Raw genomic sequence first — 14,115 nt, 5'->3', positions numbered from 1 at the left:
TTTGCCTCCTATCCATTGAGTGCTTTTTCTACTGGATGTTGTGATAAGCACTTTACATATCTTTCCTCATTCAGCTCTTGCAGCAACCTTGTGAGGGTATATTGTATTAGCTCAGCTTTCAGAGAAGGAAGCCTATACTTAGAAGGTAATTAACTTGGCCTTGTCTTGTAGGTAGTGTTTGGCTATGGCTGGATTTTAACCAAGTTCCCTGAAATTCTAAAGGACCCACTCTTAACCATGGTGCTAAACTTTATTGCCTCTTCTTAGCAATAAGTAGTATACCTTTAAGAGGCTGTGAAAGATATTCTCAACCAAGAACGGGGTGATGTGGATGTACAAGCATGAGGAGCTTTGTCTTTTTGGCTTCTGTACTCCCTTTGAGTAATCCCACGTTCCCCCACTGAAAACCTCTGAGAAACACTCGTTTCTTTAGAGTAGGTTTCCTAGTTTTCCCATTTATATAGTCAAGAAACCAGTCTGAAGGCAACTGAGGTGTTTTTGATTTTGAGTCTTCCAGCAGCCAGGTCCTGAGAAGAGTAGATGGAAAAGGTCTGTTTCACTTTTAAGAGAAGGAAGGATAGAGCATTTGACCTACCAGAGAAGCTGGGCAGTAAAGGGTGACGGTGTGGGCCTCGGTGGACAGGTCTAAGACCTACTTAGATATGTTAAGACTAATCATAATAAGGAGACCTGACTAGTTGTGATGGTTCCAGAGGTCATAGTTAAGATGATTTTTTTTGTTGTTTATAAATGGAACAGGAGCAGATTTTTTTGGTTTGGGTTTTTGGTGGGTGTGGGTGTGCTGGTGACTGAATGCAGGGCCTTGTACATGCTAAGCACATATTACTGCTAAGCTATATGCCTAGTCCTATCAGTGAGTATATTTTGACTTTCTTAAAGACACTTTAGTGTGTGTGGCTGTTATATAGTAATAGGCAACCTTTTGAATGTAGTTTTGGCAAATGACTTGCAAAACCAGTCATAGACCAATGGCTCCCATCTTCAGAGGTGTTAGGTTACCAGCTAGTCTCAGTCAACAGAAAGAACTCTCCAGACTTGCACATGGTCCCACCATATACCCAGCGTTTCTAATCTATACCCAGAAAGCTCTGTGGGTCCAGCTGTGGCCGAATGTATATTATTTTTGGTGCTACTTAGCTAGTTCAAGCCCCAGTGGAAGGGCTGTGTTGTGAGCTGTGGAAGAACTGCTGCTACTCCCCTCTTTCAAGCTGCTTCTTTATTTTTCTGTCACTTCATAGAAGTTTTGATACTGGAGATGAGTGAAGCTGTCGTCATTGTGTTGCCCTTTCTCCTGCTTTGTTTGTCCTCTTCTACCCTCCTGGCCACCAGCCCCAGCAGTACATGCATCCTGTACATAATTTGCAAAGAAATCGATGGACCTGGGAAAAATTATGTTAAGTGAAGTAAGTCAGGCTCAGAGAGACAAAGGATGCATGTTTTCTCTCATATGTGGAAGCTAGATCTCATTTATAAATATGTATGTAAACCTAAGGGTCATATGCATGTGTTCACAAATGTATTAACTGAAGGAGAGAATTCCAATGGTGTAACTCCTTTGAACAACTAGCTAACAGTCTAACAAAATGAATAACAGGAAGATGTACTTGAAGTGTCAAGGGTGAGAATGGAGTCAACGGGAGTAGGGGCAGACAAATGAAGAGAGGAAGGTTGGGAAAATGCAATCATAATTCCATGTGCATATGTGAAAATGAAACTAGGAAAATTGAGAGAATGGGTGGGCTTGGGAGAGATGGTGAAGAATGATGAAAAGGATGCCATTGGTCATTGTACTCATCAATTGACATGTTGAATTAACCCTTTGTTCAACTACTGAAAGATAATAAAATCATCATAATATAAGCAAACACAAACCTTTGAGGCCTTTATCTCTTCCCTGTTCCACTTAGAAGCTTCAGGACTAATGAAGTGAATAGTATGAATATATCTCTGCAGGCTTTGGCTGGTTTTTGTGTTTGGTTTTGTTTTGTTTTAATCTGTACCCTTTATTTCATTCCAAATGAATATTAGGGTAGCTGTTCCTTCAAGGCTTTGAAGCCTGTTACTTCTCCTGGAGCTTATGGGTTTAGAGAGGGGGAGGGAGATGAGGAAGTGGTAGAAAAGTAAGGGGAATGTTAGGGGTACATGGTTTCTAAGAGGTACAAGCTGTAGGCATAAAATTACTGTAATTTATTTTTAAAATTCTAAATCTGTTTTCTTTATATATAAAAAACTGCAGTTAGTGAGCTGACACTGTTAAATAAGTTGAAGTGTACAAATGTATACATAAAATACAAGCCCTCCAACTGCCTAATCACAGACATAAAATAATTCTCTTGCTTTTAATGTAGTTTTTATCTTTGATTAATGAAATGTATTACAGTGTTGAAACTTTAGTGAAGTTTGATACTTTGTCCTTTTAGTTAGTACAAAGAAATTGGGAATAATGGCATAATTTCATTTAGGAAAATTAGTAAGTTCGTGATTTTTTATTTTTAAGACTCCTTTGTGGAAAGCAACTATATTTTTCCACTCCCTTTTTCTTTTTCTATTGCCTTTATACTGCTTTCGTTGAAATGAAAGGCAAGCATCAAGTGTTGGTTTTATCCTGTGGCTTCCCTTTGGAAATTCTCTGTTTCTCTTCATCGAGATACCTCCTGAAGTCTGTCTGGTGGCATGTTGCATGGCCAGGTGTTCTGTATGGGAAGGCCACTTTAGTGAAAAGGAGAGAGGATAGTCTATTAAATGAGCGAATGAATAAGTCTGGTGAATTGAAAGAGAATAATTTGTTCTTTCTAATAACTAATGGTCCTCATTATCCCACTATAAAATGTGTATCATTTTTTCTGAAACCCATGTAAGATTATTGCTATTGGGCTTAAATAAAGCAAAATTTTACTCTTTTCCATCTGTGAATAGGAAAAAAAATATAGTATTACTCTTCTTATACAATACCCCTATAGGAAACATGGCCACTAAAACTTGGAGCTCTTGGCTTTTGTTCTCTAGACTATGGTTTTTTCTTCTCCCTCTCTTGTTCTAATGAAAGCTCTCTATAGTCTGTGGATGAAATATTCACAGTAGGTTCAAACATCCAAATAATCTTCTGTGCCTAGCAAAGCAGTCTAGTGATGAGAATAGTATAAAGTTCATTCTTGAATCTCATCTTTTAATAAATTTATATTTCATATGTAGCAATACATATGTATACACACATATAAGCTCCAAAGTGCAATAATGATGTGTGCAATAATTAAAAAGTGTATTTCTTTCTAGTCAGTAACAGATTTTTCAGGAATTTGGAGATCTAGGCAGTTTTCCTCATTGGTCCTGAGAAATTAGGAAGGTTTGATGAATATGAGAACTTAGAATGTAATCTCTGAAAATAGTAGCTAAAACAAGATAGAACCCACTTAACCCATTGTGTTTCTGGGTTACATTGGAAAATAAATATCCACCTTTTAAAAATGACCTATAACACTCAGGTTACAGAAGGTAGTTTTTATGAATGCATAGGGTCCAGTAAGTTCTTATAAGAAGTTAAGTACAGTAGTGGGCCAAGTAATGTTTGGAGATTCTTTGGGCAAAGCCAGGGAAATATACCTTCAATATATAGGTAGAACATCCCTGATCTGAATGTACCAAAATCTAGAGTCCTTTTAGTATTGACATGATGCTACAGGTACAGAATTCCACACCCAATCCTTATATTACAGACCCTAGTCCAAACATAGGAACATGCAGCGGATGTGGTAGTACATACTTGTAATTGCTGCACTGGGGAGGTTGAGGCAGCAGGATTGCAAGTTCTAGGCCTCCTTGGTTACATAGTAAGACCATGCCATGTCTAGAAGTGGAAGGAAGGAAGGGCGAGAAGGATGGAAGAAAGAATAGAAGGAAGGAAAGATACTGTCTTGTATAAAATTGTATGTAGGCTACATGTATAGGGAGTTTATGAAACAGTATGAATTTCATGCTTCGGCTTGAGTCTTGTTCCCAAGGCAACTTTTTTCCCCCCCAGAGCTAAGGAACCAACTCAGGCCCTTGCACTTGCCAAGCCAGCGTGGTTCTACTGAGTTAAATCCCCAACCCCCAAGGTAACTTTTTATATGCATGAAGATAGTCTTTTCTTTTTTTTTTTTTTAAGGGAAATCAGCAACATTCTAGGCTCAAGCATTTCAGGTAGCAGATAACCTGTACACGTATTGTGAAGTTAAAATTCATATTCAGAGCTGTCTTCAAGGTCATTAGATAATTTAGTTGTTGAATGGTAATTCCTTTATACAACTACTTAAAGATAATAAAAATAAATTAATATAAAAATTGAGGTCAGGAAAGTTGTTCATCAAGAGTTCTTTGTCAAGATTTTGTGAGTTGTCTTCTACTAATACAAATCTTAGGTGTTTAACCAAAATGGTTGACTATTATTCTTTGGAAATGCCCAGAAATTTTGCCTCTGGATTATAGAAAGGCTTATTGTTGGTATAAAAGGCAGTTTGAGTAATCTGTAGTTCATACAGTTTATTGGTTTGTTAAATATTTATGATCATAGGCAAACTGTGTAATAATCTCCATGTAGTCATCATCTACCTTTAGCACTAATCAACTGTAGCCTGTCTTACTCCTCTTTACCACTTCCCTGGATATGTATGAAGTAAATCCTGTCATTTTATCTGTATTTTATTTTGCCTTTATAGAAAAACAAAAGCTTCGCCTTTCAGTATAACTACAGTACTACCATTACATCACACCAAAAGAGAAGTAAAGGATTGCCCATAATTGCTTTCTTTTATCACATATCTAGGAAATATTTTTATTTCCTTGATCTAACTATTAAAAAGCTCATTTGAATGGGAAGCTAGTCAGGGCCTCTGGGATCCATATGATTTCCCCTGTCTTTGTTCATTCCCTTTTTCTCAGTCCTATAGAATATTCTTCATTCTGGCATGAAGCCCTTGAGGGGGCTTGCGTGTACACTCAGGGCCTCGGTGCTCTATCTCTCGAGCCAAACCTCTAGTCCAGCTTTTTGCTGATTATTTTGGAGACCGAGTTTTGTGGACTTTTCTAAGGAAGTTGCCTTCAAACCTCAGTCTTCTGATCTTAGCTTCCCTAATAGCTAGGATTAGGTGTGAGCCACAGGCTGAGTGGTACCTTTAAACATGTTCTTCTGTCTTCTGTATTTTCTGTACATTATTAGATCTAAACACTTGACTACATTTCGGTTCAATCTGTCTTGTTTTGCTAAACTACTTCTTAGGTGAGCTTTTGTATATCTGTGGGGAGGTACACCATGTTCCGTGAGGATTTTGGAACACACTCATAGGTATTTCATAAAAAATTTTTTTTTTGGAAATTACTTTTCTCACCTTTTTAAGTGTAAATTTTATTGTAGTATAACATACATACATAAAGTACACAAAAGCAAATTAAACAGCTTGATGAAGTAAACAAAATAAACACTCACTGCTTTGATCAATGCTGAGCTCATGAAACACAGCCCATTCTCCAGAATTGTCCTCATGTTTCTGCATCACCCTTCCCACCACCCGAAAATTACTCTCATGGCTTCTAATAGTACAGTTTTTCTTACTTTTGGATATTATGTATGTTTCCTTTGTGTCTGTTCTATATGGTCATACTTCATTTCTGTACTTTCTGTATCTTGTTTTATTATGTGAGTATACCTCATTCCATGAGTATGTACTGTAGTATGTATGTTGAGGATGCGTGTTATTTCCATGCTTGGCCATTAGTTGTAGCAGAGCTTTGCAAGATTTTTCAGGTGTCTTCTATTGAACCTAGGCATACATATATTTCTGTTGGGAGAACATTCATGGCCACTAACTATAGGGAACATGTCCCTTGAGCTTTAGTAGATGCCACCAATATTCCAAAGTGAAGCTATTAAACTATACCCCTTCAAGCAGTGTATGAGTGTTCCGCATTCAATTTCTATAGTAACACAGCCTTGTGGTTTTTAATTTGCATTTTTGGGGCTAATGAAGTAAAGTATCATTTCCCATACTTGTTGGCCAGTTACCCATTTCATTTTGTGAGGTGCCTGTTTAAGTCTTCTATGTTTCTATTGTTGTTGTTTTTTTCTTTAAAGATCTGCAAGAATTTCTTACATACTTTACATATGGGTCCTTTGGAAGTGTATATTGCAGAGATCACCGAGTTGACGTGCTTTTTTTTTACATGACTTGCATAACTTCTCATGAAATGCTGAAACCTTAGATTGTCATGATCACTTTATTAGGACACAGACACCGAACATTTCCATCATCCTAAAACATTCCCGTGTCCCTGCCGGCTCAGTAGATCCCCATAAAAACAAATACATCTGATTTCTGTCACTAAATTAGTTTTTCCTTTTCTAGAATTTTATGTAAATAGATCCCTACAAGTGAATACTTTTGTATTTAACTGCTTTCACTCAACATATTTTTTGTAATTTGTCTTTTGTGTCCCTTGTTTCACTAGCATAATAAGTTTGAGATCCATCTACCATGTTAATGTTGCTTGTGTCAGTATTTGTTCTTTGCACTACATTGCTAAGTAGTATTGTTGGTAGATCATACCCTTTCATCCAATCTGCTTTTAATTGACATCTTGGTTTTTTTTTCATGTATAAGAAACTGAGTATTCATCTATAAGGCTTTTGATCAATATAGCATTAACCCTTAAAGTTCACTAAAACATCTATCTATCTATCTATCTATCTATCTATCTATCTATCTATCTATCTATCTATCTATCTATCTACGCATGCCAGTCCTGGGGCTTGGGATTCAGGGCTGGAGCACTGTTCCTGGCTTCTTTTTGCTCAAGGCTAGCACTCTACCACTTGAGCCACAGCGCCACTTCTGGATTTTTCTGTATATGTGGTGCTAAGGAATCGAACCCAGGGCTTCATGCCTGATAGGCAAGCACTCTACCAGTAAGCCACATTCCCAGCCCCTAACATATTTTTTAGTCACACTGAATTTCCATTTTGTTTGTTGGCCTCTCAGAAGTTCAGATATTTGAGCAAAAGAGAAATTATTTTTTAAAAGATATTTTAGAAAGTTTCACAAGATTCCATTAATTGGCTCAATCTGATTTATATACATTTTCTCCCTTTCCTACTTTCATGGATATATACATAACTAGGTTTAGTACTTTGCAACTATATTAATAGAGACCTTTGAGTTCTTTCAGAAGAAGGAATATATTTGACAAAATGCATTAGTCTCTCAAATAACTAAGTACCTTGAGTTTGGAACAGTTTAAGTACTGCTAGTGTAAATAGGAATGGGTGACCATTTTTAAGCAGGTATAGTTTTTAATGGTTAGAAATGACAATAGTAGAGAAAATTATTTTGTGTTACATGTCACTTTGGTGAGGGTTGGTAAGACTATGGTGATCTTAAATAAAAACAGCCCTGCTAAACTGATCTACTCCAGTGCCTGTGATGTTACTTTCTATAAATACATCCTTGAAACATGAGAGCTTTGATCCTGTTGCCAAAATAATGTGAGCTCCTAAATTTTTTCTAATTATAAATGACAGCATTTTAATTTCATTTCACTACCTCTTCTGTCTCTCCTATCCCAGCACAAGTGACTTGATCACTTCAAGTCAGAATTGAATTAAAGCATACATCTGCTCTGCTTATTGTGAGGGAAACCAGAGCTTGATCTTCTCCACGTAACTGCTTTTTCAAAGCCCAATCTGGTTACTCCTTCCTTTCTTCCGTGCCTGACCAAATGATTCAAGTCACCTATTAGAAACTAGTTTAGTAGAAGTTTCACATGGGTGATAAAGTTTGTTTTTGTCAGCCAACTCAGAGAAAGCTCTTAGTAGAAGAGGTAAGACATTTGGAGTTGAGTTTCCTGTCTCTTGTTCAAAGATTAATCTGGTTACACAGTGTATGATGAACAATTTCATATTAATCATAGAATGTACATTCATGTAGGACAGTGTGATGATAAGGTTTTACTTTTATGTCATTTCTGACAGATGTTTAATTTTGGAATGACAATAATTACAAAGGAAGTTTTATGTAGCAGGTCTTATTTTGTAGTCTCTAAAATTCGAAATTTCTGCCTCTAGGTGGCAGCACTAGCTACTTTTTTTCCTGTTTTATTCCCGTTTTAATGAGTTGCCAGTATACGCTGTAAAACTTTTAAGTCTACTGAATTTCAAAACAGACTTTAAAATAATTTCATATGAATATGGATAAATTAATTTGTATGCTGGATAAGTTTGGACTTGTTTTAACTTGGATTTTCACTTTATACAAAAGGATTTTAGCAGCAGTGATCTTTTTTTTTTTAAACAAAACTTTTCTTGAAAGAATTTAGTCTTTTGATTTACCTGTTGCATGCATAGTTGTCCTTCCAAGAAAATCAGTTTTTAATGACATTTTTGTATAAAAGGAACATTACATACCTAATATGTTAAGATAATTGCTATTTTTTTTCCCACTATATTTTTAAAATTTAACACTGATTGTGAACTTTGCCCCTGAGGAAGTTTGGCTTGAGAAGAAACCCGAAGTAATTAGATAGACTAATTAGCTTTATTATTGCCATAGGAAGATAAGAATTGTTCATGGTAGTGGACATTTATAGAGGAACATTTTGTAAGGTCTGCTATTTTCCACATCTTTCACCCAGTTCCTTCCTAAGTAGCAAAGGGGACCATGTCTACTTTGAACTCATGTGACCAGTAAGTATGTCACCCTGGACCATTGTGTGCAAGTTCGTGTACTCAGGTCTGCCAAGTGAGTATTGGCTGTTAAGGAGGGACAGAGCACAGCTCCAAGTGGTTCTTGATTACAGCCTGGGCAATTTTGTATCTGGTCAGCTTTGTTTTTGGCCTGTGAAAGAAGTTTGCCTTTTAAAAAAAAAGCATGCATTTAAATTTTTTCCTCCTATTGTATAGTCAGTAAAGGTTAAATCTGCTTCCTCATAATTGAAAATAAGTCATGACAAGAAGAAAATACACTTGGTTTCACAACCAGACTTTCATAAGTTAGCAATAGTTACCTTGTACTATGGAGAATAGCCTCACCCAAGTCCACTCAATTCCTCTACTGCTCCTTATCTTTCAATGTGAACATATATATTATCACATAGATTATTAACTTGTTTCTCTAGAGGATGGGTAACAAAATAAAAACATATAATGAGTCTTAGGGAAAGTGTCGTGTGTTACAGTCATTTATTTCACTGATGAAGAACAGATCTTCAAATTAGCCTAAATGGGTATTCTTTGTTTTTATTCTGTATTGTCACTTTAGGAAATGCTTTAATTCCTACAGAGAGTAGCTATTAAGTTTGTGTGTAGCATGAACACCTGTTTCATGTGAATATATATGGTCCCCATTATGTGATGTTGATTTACGACTTTGTTTTTTACTGAAGTGTCATTAATTGGCTGCTTACCGTGTGATAGGTATCACTGAATTAGGTTTGTCCTTTATTATTTCATTTGAACTTCAAAATTGTACGGTCAGCAATACTGTTTCTGTTTTGCATGTGAGAAAATTGAGTCTTGATACCTCAGTCATCCTACTCTTTATTCGTTGTCACCTATTCACTTTGTAAGAGTTTTCCTGAAGTGTTTTATAAAAAACTCCTAGATGTCACTTGACAACTGACTAAAACAGATTTGGGATTTTTATCACTGAAATCTGAATACCTATGATAAGACTACCCATGCAGCTGTTGATAGATTTAAAACAATTTTGACATATTTTTGGTATTTGTGAACTTTTTGCTCAGTTACTATTTTATATTACTTGCATACATTTATCCCCAAATAAGTAAAATAGCTTTCCTTAGAATTACAAAAACCTAGAGCTGTAAGAATCGCTAGTATTTCAAGAAAATGCTGTAGCATGGCAGCAATTATCTTTTTTTTAATATAAATTCAAATACTGAATTTTGACACCTGCTCTGAACAAGGGGAAATTAAATTGGTTGGCCTAAAATGTTTTTTGTTCTTAAAATACTTGGTGCAAACAAGACAGTATAAAATATTCATTGATTGATTTATAGTGCTCTCGATTGAAATATGAAAGGCTATTTGGTTTCAGGGCTATGGGGGGGTGTTTTGATCTATAAATGTGGTAGATCCATTGGTTTTATATGTATTTCAACATTTATGAATTCCAAACGCCAGAAAAATGTTGCATTTTTGTCTCAGGTGCTGCTACTGAATTATACCTAGTGAATTAGATTGCAACCTACATGCTGTTAACTACTGAGCCAAGATGAAATCGACCACTGCATTGAAAAATCAAGGCTAGCAGTTGTGTCTGTACTTGAGGAAGTCGTAATGGCAGTGATCCTGTTTTCTTTAATGGAATTTGTATTCTGATTTTAGTTTAATGGTGACATTATGATTTTAAGAGCACTTCTTAATTATAGTGCACATTTGAGGATTTTTTTTTGAAAAGTAACTCTAAGAAGACAATTTAAGAAAATTCTATAAAAGCAGTTGCTTCTGAACTGAATTCCTGGTACCAAATTTCTGTATTGTGTTGCAGTTACTTGTTCGATTTATTTACAAAGCAACCTCTGAAAAATATAGAAATCACTTGGCCCTGTGATCTTGAGTTCAGATGGTGTGTGTGTGTGTGTGTGTGTGTGTGTGTGTTTAAACTGATTATGTTATAGTTTTTCTTTGGGGTATTTTTAAATTAAATACTTTCGGATTTTGTGTTTTTTTCTTATGTTAATAGGACTTAATACCTCTCAGTTTAAAGTTTATCACTATCATAAAGATGAAGAGAATGATGCTCTCCTTGGTGGTCCAGCACAGCTCACTGATGAAGAGAAATACAAGGACTGTGAAAAATTCAAGTGTCCATGTCCTATGTGTGGAACTGAAAATATTTATGATACTCTCTTTGATGGTTCGGTTAGTTCTTTTTGTTTCCTTCTTTCATTTGGTGGGCAAACTAGTATGACTCCTCCCTATGCCTCCTGTCACCCAATTGCACATTGTGGCTTTAAAGAATTTTAGCTACATGAATTCTGCATTCACAACTTACTTTGTTCCTGCTTTAAAAAAAATGCCTGATGAATGGGCTTAAACATAACTGTTTTTGCCTTCCTAGAGTGTTGGACCTTGGTTTTAAAGTGGAATTTCTTAAGCGGTTTTAATTATCTTAAAATATTTTTAATCTCTTAATTAGTGACCTGTATTTCCCCACTCCAAATCCCTATTTACTAAGATGTAGAGTAATAATTTCCTTCATTCTAAATCAAGTTAAGAGGAACTAAATGTTTTGGGAAAGTTTCTGTGTGTCACGACACATCCCCGCCCCGCACCCCGCACCCCCCCCCCCCCTTTGACATAGGTACTCTTTTTATCTTTACTACTTTCAATGCATATCAGACATTTTAAAAGTCACAAGGAAAACATTCCTCTCAAGAAGTACTGCCAAAAATGTATCATTGACCTTGGATCAGAACTTGAATCTTGGCCAACCTATTTGATTTCAGTGCAGTCTTGTGCATGTACTAGCCATTGGCAAATAAGTATGTTAGCAGAACTGTGTAAAACCTTGAAACAGAAAGAAAAGAACATCCTTTATCTAAATTAAAAGTAATTATTTTAAGTTAATTTGGACAAACAGCAGATGTTTTGCATTTTTTTGAATCAAAACAAAGCAGTCTTTGGAAGCAAGTGCAAGGAAGAGGCAGACACAGATCAGCAATACTTGCTAAATCCTTGAGTTTTGCTTCATTACAGCTGTAAATAAGATAGTTAATTGCATGGAGGCTTGACGACTTGCAGATGGGCTAACTGTGGAAGAGCCGATGTCAAGCTCTAAAATCTCTTCCACCTGGAATTGCTTAGTGTGGCGGGTAGGGTTATGTACCAGATTGGAGCAGGAAACCAAGATGTTTAAATATCCAGAAGGAAAACAAATGCTCCACAAACCCCAACAGTTTTCCTATATATTATGTTTGCTTTGTCTTTGTTTAAAACAAAACACAACTCAACAAAACCTTTTCCCAAGTAATAATTATTCTTTTGAACTGCTATTCCTCTTGCTTCCCTTTCCTGATATATTTCATTTTTTTGGAAAAATATAGAAATTTTTAGATTTGCTAACTTGACAAGAAATGATTCTGCTTTTGTGGTACAACACTTATTTTTAGCCTTTGATGTTAAAATTCCGTTGAAACGACAGCAAGCTAATGTCACATAATGGCTCTTTATTTTAAAGTTTGGAATGAATGAGCATAAATTCAAAATTTTTGATCAGTATTTCTAAGAAGGGTGTTATTTATAATTAATGGTTACACTGGTATTTTCAGCTGGAAAATAATTTAATCCATAGAGTCTATCAAGTATTTAATGTAAAGCAGTGGGTTTCGGGTTATTTTCTTTGACTCTGTATTTCACTAGGATGATGTCAAAAGAGTAGAAGATACTAGTGACTGAAGTGAGCTTTGGGAAGAAAGCAGTTAAGAAAATAGAGTTAAAATTTACCAATAAAACAAGCTAAGAGAAGTATGCACCAAGAAAACATGTAAGATTGTATACATAGGAAACGTTTATAATCTGGCAATAATCTTTTTTGTACTTGTTTGTCCTGACTTCTGTAGGGAACAGATATGGAACCCAGCTTGTATCGTTGCAGTAATATTGATTGTAATGCTTCACCTCTGTCATTTATGGTACAGCTAAGCAACAAATTGATCACGGACATTAGACAGTTCATTCAAAAGTACTATGATGTAAGTATCCATAATGAGGTTTGACATACACAACTTATTGAGGTTTAGGACTTGTTTTATTGGTTTTTATGAAGCTATAAATTTTTGCAAAGAGGAGAAAAATCTTGCTGAAATAATATTAATGGAAAGATAACAAGTTGTAACTTTGGCTTACTAGTATGATAAATGACTCAGTTTTCTCATGTACATCACATTTCGTTTTTAGTTAGCAATGTTTTTAATAATCAAATTTTATTTTTAAGAAAAATGTGAGGGGTTAGAGTTTAGCTTAGTGGAAGAGCACTTGGCCTGGCAAGTGCAAAGCGCTGAGTTTGGTCCTCAGCTCCACCCCCCTCCCCCCTCCAAAGAAAGGAAAATCAGGGATCTTTTTCATTCTGACCTAAGTAGTGAAATTAAATGATCACTCAGATCTGTGGATAGAAAAGGAAAAATATCAGCATTTTCTGTCTTTAATAAGTATAGAGTCATTTGTGATTTTTAATAAACTACCTACTTCCATTCCTTGTTTTATGAGGAAATTGAACATGTTTTTAAATGTAAATGTAATTTGGGGTTCTAAAGAGAATGTAACCTTTAAATCATGTTGGAAAGAATCCCTAAAATAGTGTGTGAGCTGCCTTGGTTAATCAGGAAGCTTTTATTCAAAGTATTTGTTTTGTTTTGTTGCAGGCCCTGGGGCTTTAACTCTTGGCCTGGACACTTTCCCTAAACTTTTTTGCTCAAGGCTAGTGCTCTACTATTTGAGCCACAGCTTCACTTCTAGCATTGTGGTGATTAATTGGAGATAAGAGTCTTACAGACTTTTCTGCTGGGTGCTGGCTTCAAACTTTGATCCTCAGATCTCAGCCTCCTGAGTAGCTATGATTTCGGGAGTGAGCTACCAGTGGTAGGCTTATATTGTTTTTAACACAATTTAGGTGAATGAAATTTTGTTTGCAAATTTTAAAAAAGACTCCACCTTTCTCCTTTTCCTTGGTGTTTCATAACATAATTTTAAACAAAATTTGTGTTAGTTTAAAGTTAATTATGTCTTCTTCAGAGAGGTGAACCCACAAGAATAAAATGTCTCCCTCCCTCCATAGGTAAGATATGAGTTATCAATAGCATTCTATAATTCCAATGTTAATTAAAATATACCACTTTCTTCCTTGGAAATTCATTATTACCATTATTTCACACAATATGAGAACTCATGTAAAATTAGATCATTAAGATGAAAAATGAAAACAGAGTTCCAGTATTATGATTTGCACATAGAATAATTTGTGTTTGTCAAAAAAGCAAGTTGATTTGCCGGAAGATTTTTTAAATAGTAATTATGACTACTTTTGGGGGAAATTTTGAAACGTTCTA

The 14,115-nt window shown here is 35.6% G+C and overlaps 1 protein-coding gene across 4 annotated transcripts in view; it reads left to right on the top strand.

Moving 5' to 3' along the window:
* Positions 1-14,115, top strand: part of Pola1 (DNA polymerase alpha 1, catalytic subunit) — a 300,929-nt gene that overhangs the window by 135,882 nt on the left and 150,932 nt on the right. For 3 of the 4 annotated variants that reach the window (XM_048336784.1, XM_048336786.1, XM_048336785.1), the window contains exons 33-34: positions 10,752-10,930; positions 12,631-12,762. The exons of the other annotated variant lie outside the window; for it this stretch is intronic. In XM_048336784.1, coding sequence (XP_048192741.1) covers positions 10,752-10,930; positions 12,631-12,762 — 311 coding nt within the window. The remainder of the gene's footprint in view (positions 1-10,751; positions 10,931-12,630; positions 12,763-14,115) is intronic. 4 annotated transcript variants of the gene reach the window in all.

Source organism: Perognathus longimembris, chromosome 28 (genome assembly GCF_023159225.1).
Source record: "Perognathus longimembris pacificus isolate PPM17 chromosome 28, ASM2315922v1, whole genome shotgun sequence".
NCBI classification, from domain to species: domain Eukaryota; kingdom Metazoa; phylum Chordata; class Mammalia; order Rodentia; family Heteromyidae; genus Perognathus; species Perognathus longimembris.
This window is presented reverse-complemented; position numbering and strand designations above follow the sequence as displayed.